Raw genomic sequence first — 12,446 nt, forward strand, 5'->3', positions numbered from 1 at the left:
GATATTTCGGTACCACAAAGTTTTAGTGTTTAGGCATTATGTACACATTTGAGAAACAAGTAACCAAGTATTGCAGTGGCAATACAGAAGTCCCCTACCTGTGAAAAAACAATTTTACTTGACCTTCAATAGTGACCTTGACCTTTGACCGACAACCATGGGTCATGTGCTCGACATATAGTCTAATCATGGGGAATATTTCTGTGTAGTACTACAAAAATCTTTCAATGCAATTAAAAGTATTGAGCAGAAACAAATTTTTACTTGACCTTCAATAGTGACCTTGACCAACAACCATGGGTCATGTGTGCAACACATAGTCTAATCATGGGGAACATTTCTGTGTAGTACTAAAAAAATCCTTCAAAGCAATTAAAAGTAATGGCGCAAAAAGAAATTTTTACTTGACCTTGAACAGTGACATTGACCTTTAACCAACAAGCATAGGTCATGCGTTGACATATTGTCTCATCATCGGGAACATTTGTGTGTAGCACTAAGATAATCCATCAATGCATATAAAAGTTACGGATCAGAAACAATTTTTTCTTGACCTTCACTTTTGACCTACAAGCATAAGTCATATACGTGCATAATCTACTTATTTCCCTCTATACATATATACCAAGTTTTATGAACCTAGCTTGAATACTTTTCTAGCTATCGCAGGATCCAGATTTGCGGACTGACAGACAGATGGCATTCCTATAGTCCCCTCCGGTGTTCCACCAGTATGGGACTAATAAAAGTTACAATTCTCTACAAGTGAGATAGGTTTTTTTTTGTTTTTTGTTTGGTTTAACATCACACCTACACAATGATAGGTCATATGGCGACTTTCCTGTCCAGCTTGACATGGAGGAGGAAGACCCCAGGTGCCCCTCATGGCATTATTTCACTGCGGGTGGGCTCCTGGCCATAACCACCAACCTTCCGTAAGCCTGCTGGATTGCTTCCTCACATGAAGAATTCTACGGCCTGAGTGAGGCTTGAACCAACATCGGTGAGGAGCAAGTGTAGAAGTCAGTGACCTTAACCATTTGGCCACAGAGGCCCCTAGGATAGTTTTGGAAGTGCCTGTAAGTCTATGGGAATATATTTTGTGAATCATCAATGCAACTGTATAGACAGTGATCCTGCTAACAGCTGGTACCTCATTATTCTTAAAATACAGAAGCTAAATAAACAAATTGAACTTCTGTAATAAAAACCCTACACTTACCCAGTAAACATGGTCCATAGGAAAACCTTTTTCTATTAAGTAAATAGCAACCTTCTCTTTCCCATGGCCTATTGCATAGTTCACTGGGTCAGTTGGCTGTTCTGAATATTGTACAAACTAAAATATAATCAAATTATGCATGCAGAACATTTGAATGAACTATTTACTATGATAATGATGAGCAGAAATATATGTACATGTGCAGTGTTCCTGATAAACTGCATATCTGTGTATCTTAATTAAGCCATTTGAATACTAACTTCTGTTTTATTGATCTTGCCTACACGTTATGTAAGAGCTTCAGAATTTACAAAAAAGCACTTTCAGTCTATATAAGAACTACTGATTTTCATTCTCTGAAACTATTTGACTTATTTCGAAGTACTGATATACAAGAAAGAAGAAAAATTTGTAAAAAGCAGTTCTATTGTGTAGAAAATGTAGACCAGTCTTGGATACAGTTCCTAGTCAAGAAGACGATGAGCGAAATTTAATTTGTGTCAGTTGCTTCTAACAAGTTTTCAGCTACATAATGGCTTGTTCCATTATTGTAACCGACAAAAGGAATAAATGACTTTATCCTGGCTGAAACAGCTAAGTTGTCATGAATAGCTGCAGTTTGTATTTAATTTTAAACCAAAAAATTGCCAGTTTCAAAAATCTGTCTGAAATTTAGTAAATGTTTTTTAAATGTTAAAACTTCAACATGCAGCACAGGTGTTTATGATAAGCTATGAGGATATCCTTCTACATTATAGTAAGATAGCTCAGAATAATTCCAGACATCTTTAACCTTTAGCCTGCTGGTGGCAATTGGTTCTGCCTTTGCGACCAGTGCAGACCAAGATCAGCCTGCACATACAGGCTGATCATGGTCTGCACTGTTCGCTTTTCAGTCAGTAAATTTTCAGTGAACACCCCTTTGAATAATAAGTGGTACTGCCCAAATTGAATGATGGACGAGTCCATTTTAGAAATATAGCAGGGTCAAGGTTAAGCAAGATGTCATTTATTGTCGCTAAGAAGCGATTTGAAAGCCTTTAGTATATTTATTTTGACTCATTTTAGCTCCGTTCATGTGTATTGTTTTGATATATAAATGTATTGTATGTTAAAGATGTAAATAAGCTCCGTTCATTGTAAATGTTGCACTTGTCATGTGATTTTTGTGCTATAGTAATGTTCCCACTTTTCACGAATTTTGTTACTCTTGGCGGGAAAATATCCTATATAAGATTGTATCATTTCTATTCAAAAAGGAGTTCCGAAAGAATTGTTAGGAGGTAGACATATGCGAAAATAAAAGGATAAAGTTGGAAAGGTTGTGCGTTTTTCTGTAACAGTTTAAAAGGTGTTTTGCAAATGATTGTTTATAAATCGGATTAAAAGGTGGAACTGAACTAAAACTCATTGTTGGTTAATCTAAAAGCTAACGTCGCCACATTTATCGTTATACTCATGAAACTAAATAACTAGTGAGACACTGGCTTTTTATGTGAAGACATAAAAATGTAGTTTAAAAAAGGCATTCTTTATGGCATAAGATAGATCTACACATACAGTCAACTCGCCAATAGCGGATCATTTGAAAATAAAATGTGAATCTCTCTTGAACATAGGAGAGTATACAATATTTAAGTATCCAGTTATGTAGACTTATCTACATAGCAATTCTTAAGACTTAGACAAAAGAAGATGGATCTAATCTAATGAGTTTGAGTCCGTGAGTAGATAACTCTTGCAACCATGTTTCCTGACTTGGATTTTAGCACTCTTGAATTCTTCAAAGTAGAATATTTTTTAGCATACCTCACAGTTTCTTAGATAAAACCACACAAATTTGGTACCATTTTTAGGAGTGAAACACACACTTTCATAGGAATAATGTGATTTTGAATTTTTTATTGACTTTGATGAAAAAAGTGCCATCAAGCAGAGGTGGCCATTCAACCAAGAGGATCACCCATTTTAGGGATAATCAAAAGGTTGTTTATTCTGCTTAAAAATATAAATCAATGCTTGATTTGATGTTGTAATGGTTTGAACTGGCAAATTTAGATAAATAAATAAGGTTCTATGCATCAGTATTTTGATTTTAGTTTTAAATATAGTTGGTGCTAATTATGCTTAGAAATATAACTGTGAAAACTAGCGTTATATTCTTTTACCTAGTATCTCCTGTTTGAAATGTAAACATACTGATTCTAATAATTTTCTGCCTTGAAATGTTTACTTCGAATACAACAGTCATGTTTTGTCAGAATTTTTTTTTTTTAAATGGATAGAAAATATGGTAAACTAGGTGATCTACTATTGGCAGAAGTGATCCCCTAGTATTCGTGAATTGGACAGGTTTAAATATTTCTTCATAACTTCAGACATTAAATATCGATTCAATTAAAATCAAACATTTATATGAATGCGAGCAATACTTCTAAGTGTTAGTAAGTTTAGATACCCTGAAATCTTTCCTTATAAAGCTACCACCCGTAAAAGGAGGCAATCCCAATGCCAAAAAGTATGGTTTTTTTCTTTTCACAATTCTGAACTTAAAATTCCCAAACCATTGTTACTGCCTAAGTTTTTTTTCTTTTTATCAATAGTATTTCTACTTTGTAAACTGTTACTCATTAAATTTAGTAACAGTTACCAATATAACATCACACATTTAAAATGTTATTCAAAAAGAAATAAAGTATATTTTGTCAAGACAAATTACAGCAGTATTTCCCAAATGTACCTGTTTTGGTGGCATTCCCAAAATGATGAGAAAAAGGCCTGTTTCACTGTTACATGCTAGAAGTGTAGATAGTGAGTGATCCCCGCGAGTTAACTATATTTTACCAACTTGATTAACGATATTCTAGCAAACTTGACTAGAAATAAGTCCATTACAATATTAATATAATTTTTATATATTCAAGCTCTCTAGTTAAGCGTATGAACATTAATTAAGCTTATTTTTCGTGCTAAAAATTTACCGCGAAAAGTCAAAATCTTGAAGTTTTTGACCCGACAATTGTCGTGCAAACGTCAACTTTTCGACCTAGAATCAAGCGCGAAAAGTAGAAATTAAGAGAGCTAATTCAACTTCTCGTGCTAAGATATTTTAAGTGTAACAAGCCTTTCATATATGAAATAGAAGATCAAATGTATGTATAACAGCACTCTTTATTCGTACCTGTTAAATGTAATTTTCATATTAGAATCAAGCTATCATGTATTGCTTCACCAAGGAATGTCAGTATGCCAGATACCTAATTACAAAATGTGCACATATTTAGTGTTCTGTTACTATACAGCATTAAAAAGCCTTTTTTTTCAGAAACATGTTGGTTCATGTTGAAAAAATGTTACAGTTTCAAATTGTTGCGACATCAACCATTTCTGTCAATTCAGCATACAACGCCAACATCATGTCTTTGGTACTATAATTATAGTGTCTAATACCTTTATACAGAATAAGACTTCTAGACCTCAATATGTTTAAATTGTAGTTACATTAATGTAACTGTTATGATATTACATTGTTATAGTACGTAACTTATCTTGTCGGAACAATGTTGTCTTTTTTACCCTAGTAACGCGTGCGCGGAACTAATGTGTCAAGGTTCCAATTTCAGTGGTTGCAGTTCCAATGTGGTTTTGTCTTTCGTCCGGCATTAAAAGATAGTCCCGACTGGAGATCACATATGGAGTTAATTTTGGCTAGTGATTGATTAAAAAACTTGAAACGGGGTCATTGTCAAGGTGTTTCCTTTCGATCCCGAGGTTGTAGGTTCAAGCTCTTCTAGGGTCGCGACAACACCTTAATCTTACTTTTTTTCCAGGAAGTGGACAGAAAAAGTGTGAATCTTCATCACAGTTAGGGTGAAATAAATAGATAAAACGGGAGACCATGTGAAACGCAGTACAAAATCATTACTTCTACAAAATCTAACGTAAATTATACTTTGGTGATGAAAAGCGCATCTGTCACCATTGTATTTACCTGGACTCATTTTATTTTGTATTATTATTTTGTGTGTGTGTGTGTGGGGGGGGGGGGGGTAATATATGAACCTACTAGGCTAATGCTATTTAGTGAGAGATACGCAAAGAGATACCGATACAGCTTTCTATAATAATAAAAACCTGTCCTTGGAAGTGAAAACATGGTGTCTTCAGTCAAAACTAGATGACGATTATCCCTAAAACATTAGAAATAAGCAAGTCAAAAGAGGAGAGCGTCCCCGGCCAAACACTAAAGTCCACCCTTGCTCGGAAACCAGACCTTAACCAGGATGGCCACCACCCGGGCGTGTCGGGCGTCCACCCTCTCTACAAAGCCCACCCGGTGGCACCCCAGTTTCTCCTACTGTTGCGGGACTGGACCCCGACACCGAAACTCGCCATTTTACGTTCTGCCCAGACTTTGACGCACGCTCACGAAAATACCAGACCTTAACCAGGATGGCCGCTATGTTGGGTCCGCATGCACGGACCCCCTCTACAATGCCCACCTGGTGGCACCCCAGTGTCTTCTACAGTTACGCCCAGGCAATCAACTGCTGGAGGCAAAATGGCGTTTTCGAGCGTCCCCGGCCAAACACTAAAGTCCACCCTTGCTCGGAAACCAGACCTTAACCAGGATGGTCACCACCCGGGCGTCCACCCTCTCTACAACGCCCACCCGGTGGCACCCCAGTTTCTCCTACTGTTGCGGGACTGGACCCCGACACCGAAACTCGCCATTTTACGTTCTGCCCAGACTTTGACGCACCCCCACTCATTTGGTTTCTTGTCATACATTATGTTCATTATTTTTACATCTCCTTTGTTCAATTATAATGATAAATAACTACTTGAACATAAATGCATGTAAAATCTATATACGTCTTATATATAAATTTAGTGCGAAACTATCAAAATCTTTTCAATTACACTTTTCTATTTGGAATTCCCTACTTTTGTTTTAATGAAAGATAATTATAAGGGGAAGCAATTCCGAGGAATTCTTTCTGATTAATTTCCCTTTTATGGACCATAACTTACAACTGGTAATACCGGTAGCTATAAACTGCTGTAACTGCCAGCAGTTCTAGCAGTTAACTGCTAGAACTGCTGCAACTGCTAACTGCTCACTTCACACCGATAATAATCATGGCAATAATTTAAAAAATAGTTCAATGTCAAGCATTTAATATTAATAAGGGTTAAAACTGTTTTCCTTTTAAACCTTGATTTTCGTTGATAACATACATCAGAGAAAAGTTGCTAGAACAGTGCATGGTTCATACATACTGATGTTTTTGGCTGTCGCAATAACAACAACAAAATATAAGTTTAAAGTAACCATAATGTGGGAATACTTACATTGCTGAAATACACAATTATAGCTTATTGAACAGTAACAGTTTATCTTAACATTTCCTGCCTTTAGGTATGGAAAATAAAACACTTTCCATAAATCAATGGTAAAAGTGTTTGCTATTTTGAATATAGATAGTTTGTAGCAACTCTAAATGTGAGATAAGTTGACAATGTTTTAAATTTCATCTTCGATTTGTGAAATTTACATATATTTACATAACAATCGGATTACAAAGTCCTTAATGGGCCTTTTCACTTACGATTTTCTGATTTTCTCACACTTTGTAAATTTGTTGTTGTTCTCGTTGTTGTTGTTGTAAAAGCTAACGAAAGAAAATATTTTATTTCCATCCTCAGGCAAACATTACTGAAGCATATTGAATACTTTGTGGGACATTTAGTACAATATAAGAAAAAAGCTACAAAACTCGACAGAGGTAAAGCAATAAGGTCAGTTATTTGGTTAAAAATGTGCTTCCAGAAGTCCACAGTAAACAGATCTTAATTTTTCCATTTTTATACAATTTCATGTAGAATGGCTGTTTACATTTTTTATCAATGCTAGAATGAGGTTTCCATGTTTATAAAACTACTAAAGAATCAGCGTCTTTTTAGGTTAGCTGGCTGGCATTTCACTAGGAACTATTCAACCCCCTATTAATGCCCCCACTTCAATGTGTTTTGGAAACAATCACATAGTTATTACCAAATCCCAAGTGTGAGACACTAATTGATAAATATGTCGTATTTGACTAGCTGTAAATTATACAATCCTTGCACAGTTTTTACCAAACTGTGAATTCATGGGGTTGTTGAACGCAGTAATTTTTTACACAGCTGATGCAACCATTCACCGTGTATATCAACCACCTAGATTCACTACCCCTACAACATGAAGGTCCAGTGTAACTATAGTTTGCAGTATGAGACCGTATTTTGTCTACCAATTATAAGTATAAACTATAAGAGGTCTAAAATTGCTAAGTGTTAAAACATACTTTTGCCTTAAGCTTGTTCTCGTCTCACGTCAAATCAGACATAGGATCATAGGATGAATATAAATTTGAATACCGCTAAAATCAGTCCACAGGTGCGCCATTGAATGTCATTATGGAAGTTAAATCACGTTTACAATCTAAAACCTCGAAGCTTATTATTCAAATTTGAATGTGTTATAACACATACCATTATATGAGTCTTTAGTATTTACAAATATCCTTTAGAAGACTTGACTAAATTGGAAATAAAACAGAAACTACTCATTTTTTAAAATAATTTTACGTGGAATAAAATTTTGGTAAGAGTTAGGTTAATAGTCACAAGCTCATCTCCGCTAAATTCTACCTGACATAAATGATGTTGTTCACATACACCATACTATAAGGCAACGCACACGCGGTGTGGTCAAAATGGCGTCATTGATACCATCGACTTGCCCATATATCAGCATTGTTATATTAACGCTAAGATTTAAACAAGAATCCTTTTGCTTAAACGGAAAAAGTAAGCTTTGCGTTTAAATTAAGGAAACTGAAAAAAAGTATTACATACTGGAAAAGACGTAAATTAACACCAATAGGTAGAATAACAGTTGTCAAGGCAAAGTTACTTCCTTTGTTGACAAATCTGTTTATAAGTCTGCCAACTCCTGCTGTGAATTTTATCAAGAATCTTACTGATATGCTAAATGAATTTGTCTGGAATGGTAAAAATAAAATAAAGAATACAGTGTTTATCAAAGACTACACTGAAGGCGGACTAAAAATGATCGATATTCCAAGTTACATATATAGTCTAAAAATTAAATGGCTAAGAAATTATGTTTGTAACAGCAAGAGTAAATGTTATAATTTGGTAAGATCAATATTTGATATGGAGAAACTTTTTAATTGTGGCAAAATATATGCCCAAATTACTATTAAAACAAGAGCTGTCGGAGGACAGCAACGCTCGACTATTCAACAGCCTTGTCAATTGAATGAATACAAAAGTTGAAAAAGGGGCATAATTTTGTAAAATGCAAAGTAGAGGTATTGAACCTCTGTACTGCATGTCATATCATGACAGTGAACAAGTGTGTGAAGTTTCAATCCTTTCCAATTTGTGGATACTGAGATACCAGCTTACATACAAAAACTTAACAAAAAACTGCTAAGTCAAAGGGGCATAATTTTGTAAAAATGCCAAGTAGAGTTATGGGACCTTCACAGTGCATGTTAGATCATGACAGTGAACAAGTGTGTGAAGTTTCAATCCATTCTAATTAGTGGATACTGAGATATCAGATTACATACAAAAATTTAACCAAAAACTGCTAAGTCGAAAAAGGGACATAATTTTGAAAAAAAAAGAGAGTAGAGTTATGGGACTTGCTTAGTGCATGTCAGATCATGATAGTGAACAAGTATGTGAAGTTTCAATCCATTCCCATTAGTAAGTACTGAGATACCAGCTTACATACAAAACCTTAACCAAAAATTTCTAAGTCGAAAAAGGGGCATAATTTTGTAAAAAAGCAAAATAGAGTTATTGAACCTGTGCAATGTAGATCAGTTCATCACAGTGAATAAGTGTGTGAAGTTTCAATCCATTCCCACAAGTGGTTACTGAGTTACCAGCTTACATACAAAACCTTAACCAAAAATTTCTAAGTCGAAAAAGGGGCATAATTTTGTAAAAAAGCAAAATAGAGTTATGGAACCTGTGCCATGTAAGTCAGTTTGTCACAGTGAATAAGTGTGTGAAGTTTCAATGCATTCCCACAAGTGGTTACTGAGATACCAGCTTACATACAAAACCTTAACCAAAATCGGGACGCGGACGCGGACGCCGACGCATGGGCGAGTGCAATAGCTCACTATTCTATGAATAGTCGAGCTAAAAATTAAAAATACCTTCTGGATAGATGTACTGAAGGCTTATATTTCTTATATAGATAAGCTGCCTATTGTTAATACAGCACAGTTACTTAATATGCCACTTTTTTATAATAACAACTTTTGTATAAATAGAAAGCATATCTACATATCTTCATTGTATTCAAAAGGGATGAGATTTGTAAATGACATAATTGATGATAATGGAAAGTTTCTAGACCATAACCATTTACAAGAAGTAACTGGAAGGCCGCTTAATTTCCTCCATTATTTTGGCTTAAGAAATGCTGTTACTAGTTATATTAAAAAAATAAAAATACCATTAGAAAAAAACAAACAACTCTTAATTCCAAATATTAGTTGTTATATGCATCCCATTCTTTTAAAGACAGATATAAATAAATTTTTATATAAAACTCTTGCCAAAAATGAAGATATACCAACAAGTCCAACTAAGTGGGACTGCTTAAGTGAAAATAGTATAAATTGGAACCTAATGTATAGTTATGTTTTTAAGTGTACACAAGATACATACATACAGTGGTTACAAACGAGAATAATACATAGAATTTTAGCAACAAACTCCCTACTGTTTAAAATGAAAATTAAGAATAATAACTTGTGCACTTTTTGTCAGAGCCAGGAGGAAACTTTGATCCATCTCTTTTGGGAATGTTCAAAGGTTAAGCCAGTCATACAATATAGAACAAATGAACTTGATCATTTTGACCCAAATGGTGAAATAAATAAGTTGACTGTTTTGTTGGGATCTGGGAGAAAAGACTACATGTTAGATATTCTTTTTTTAGAAACAAAAAAGTATATATACTTATGTAAACGGAACCAGGTTATGCCTAGCATTGCTGGTTTAAGAAATAGCCTCAAGTTCTCATGGGAGATATACCGGTATCAAGCTTCAAATATGACTGATTTAGAATTTGACAGATGGGCAATTGTAAGACACTTTTTATGTTAACAACATTTGAATGGTAATTTTGAAACTAAATAGTACTGAATATTGTACGATGAATATATAAACCAATAAATTAAATAGTTATCAAAAAAATTATCAACCTTTTAAAGTAATGTGAAAATCTGTAGCATTCTTTCTTGTTTGCACTGTATACAATATTTATATTTTTTGTTGCAATTTATTTTGTCTGTTTTCTCATTTGCTCTATTCTGCACCATAAAGAAGGAGGTATTGAATCTGTATAGTTACATATATGTTATATGAATGATGAGTACAATGTAGTTCCTTGTTAAAATGTTAGTGTAGTCATTGAAAAGCCATAGAGCTTGTCTGTAATTATTTATATGTCTTATGTAATAAAAACATTATCCCCCTAAAAAAAAAAAAAAAAAAAAAAAAAAAAAAAAGCTTTGCATTTAAATGGTTAAAAGGAATTGCATTGCTGGCACTCGAAGATTTCTTACAGTGACCTATGTTAGCTTGGATATTTTTTAATGTCTTCTGTAGCAAATGTCATCAAACCATATACACTAGTCTCGCAGAGTCCCGTAACACAATGGACGTCAGACTTTCGACGGCATCCGCTGCCGAATGCATAACTTCTTTTCAAGATATTCAAAACTCTACCCTTACAGAAGCAAGCCTCTGTGGCGTACATGCTGCGTATATGCCGCGAACACAGTAGTACGCCAGAGGAGTACATTTTACATACACCGCATGCCGCGTACATGCCGCGTACTATTTCGAAGAGTACACAGCATGTACGCAGGAGGTCACTAGTACACTTCAGGTACGCAGCACAGACTCTGAAAATTTAAGGAGTACACTGCATGTACGCAGGAGGGACTTGTACAAGAAAATAGTACACTGCATGTACACCGCAGATACTTTGAAATTTGTGCAGTACACTTCATATATGCGGGAAAGACTTGTACAATTTCTTTTGGCATTTATACTTAGTTTTTTTTTATAAGTTAAAGTCTGAAGTAAACTTCATATACGCGGGAGGGACTTGTTCATTTTCTTTTGGTGTTTATACTTAGAATTTTTTTAGGTAAAAGTCTGAAGTACACTTCATGCAGGAAGGATTTGTACATTTTTTTTTTGGAAGCAAGAACTTGATTTCCGAGTAACTTTTATCTTAATAGCATAGAATAGTTCAGTTTCCATTGGAAAAAAATCAATCCAAAATTTTTTGGTGCGCTACTTTTTACGGATGTAAAAGTGTATAAATGCTTATATAATTCCAGTCCTAGATTGTTCTCAGATGGATTTTAATCAAAATAAATACATACTACGCACACATCATCTATAATAAATCATTACACTTATATTTAGTTGCATTAAAGTTGTTTCCCCTTGATGCAGTTACGCCATTTTCTTCAAATGTTTACCAAATTACATGCTACAAAAATTGATTTATTTAATTGAAAAGTGGATGAAGAAAAGCATACTAATTTATTTGATAACATCAATCTACATTATTTTGGTAAGGGTAAATACTTATTGATGCATGTCACTTATCTTTTTTCTGTCCAAATGATCAGCATTTGCATACGAAAGTTGGTGGGGTAAGGAATTGACATTATCACAGCAGTTTCGCCACAAGAGTACACAGCATGTATGCAGCAGGAGTACACAGCATGTACGCCGCAGGACTCAGGCCAGGAGTACACAGCATGTACGCCGCAGGAGTACACAGCATGTAAGCCGCAGGAGTACACAGCATGTACACCGCAGGCTCATTTGCATGTGAAAGGTGTATGTGCCGCGTACATGCTGCGTACTATTTCCCACATACTAAATTCCTCCAGCGTACATCCTGTGTACTATGTAGTCCACAGCATGTACGCAGTAAGTAGTACGCGGCAGAGCTCATTTGCATGTCAAAAGTGTACTACAAACGTACTATCGGTGTATGTGCGGTGTATATCCTGCGTACTATTTAAAGCCCTTGATTTCAGTACACATCATGTACGCATCATATACGCTGTATGTACATAGCAAGAGTATGCAGCAGGCC

General features: G+C 35.0%; 1 protein-coding gene across 5 annotated transcripts in view; it reads right to left on the bottom strand.

The window, feature by feature from the left end:
- LOC123536065 (uncharacterized) overlaps positions 1-12,446 on the bottom strand; it is a 69,587-nt gene that overhangs the window by 35,954 nt on the left and 21,187 nt on the right. For all 5 annotated transcript variants that reach the window (XM_045318862.2, XM_045318860.2, XM_045318858.2 and 2 more), the window contains exon 4: positions 1,223-1,339. In XM_045318862.2, the coding sequence (XP_045174797.1) occupies positions 1,223-1,339 (117 nt within the window). The remainder of the gene's footprint in view (positions 1-1,222; positions 1,340-12,446) is intronic.

The sequence above is a fragment of the Mercenaria mercenaria genome, chromosome 17 (genome assembly GCF_021730395.1).
Source record: "Mercenaria mercenaria strain notata chromosome 17, MADL_Memer_1, whole genome shotgun sequence".
Classification (NCBI taxonomy): domain Eukaryota; kingdom Metazoa; phylum Mollusca; class Bivalvia; order Venerida; family Veneridae; genus Mercenaria; species Mercenaria mercenaria.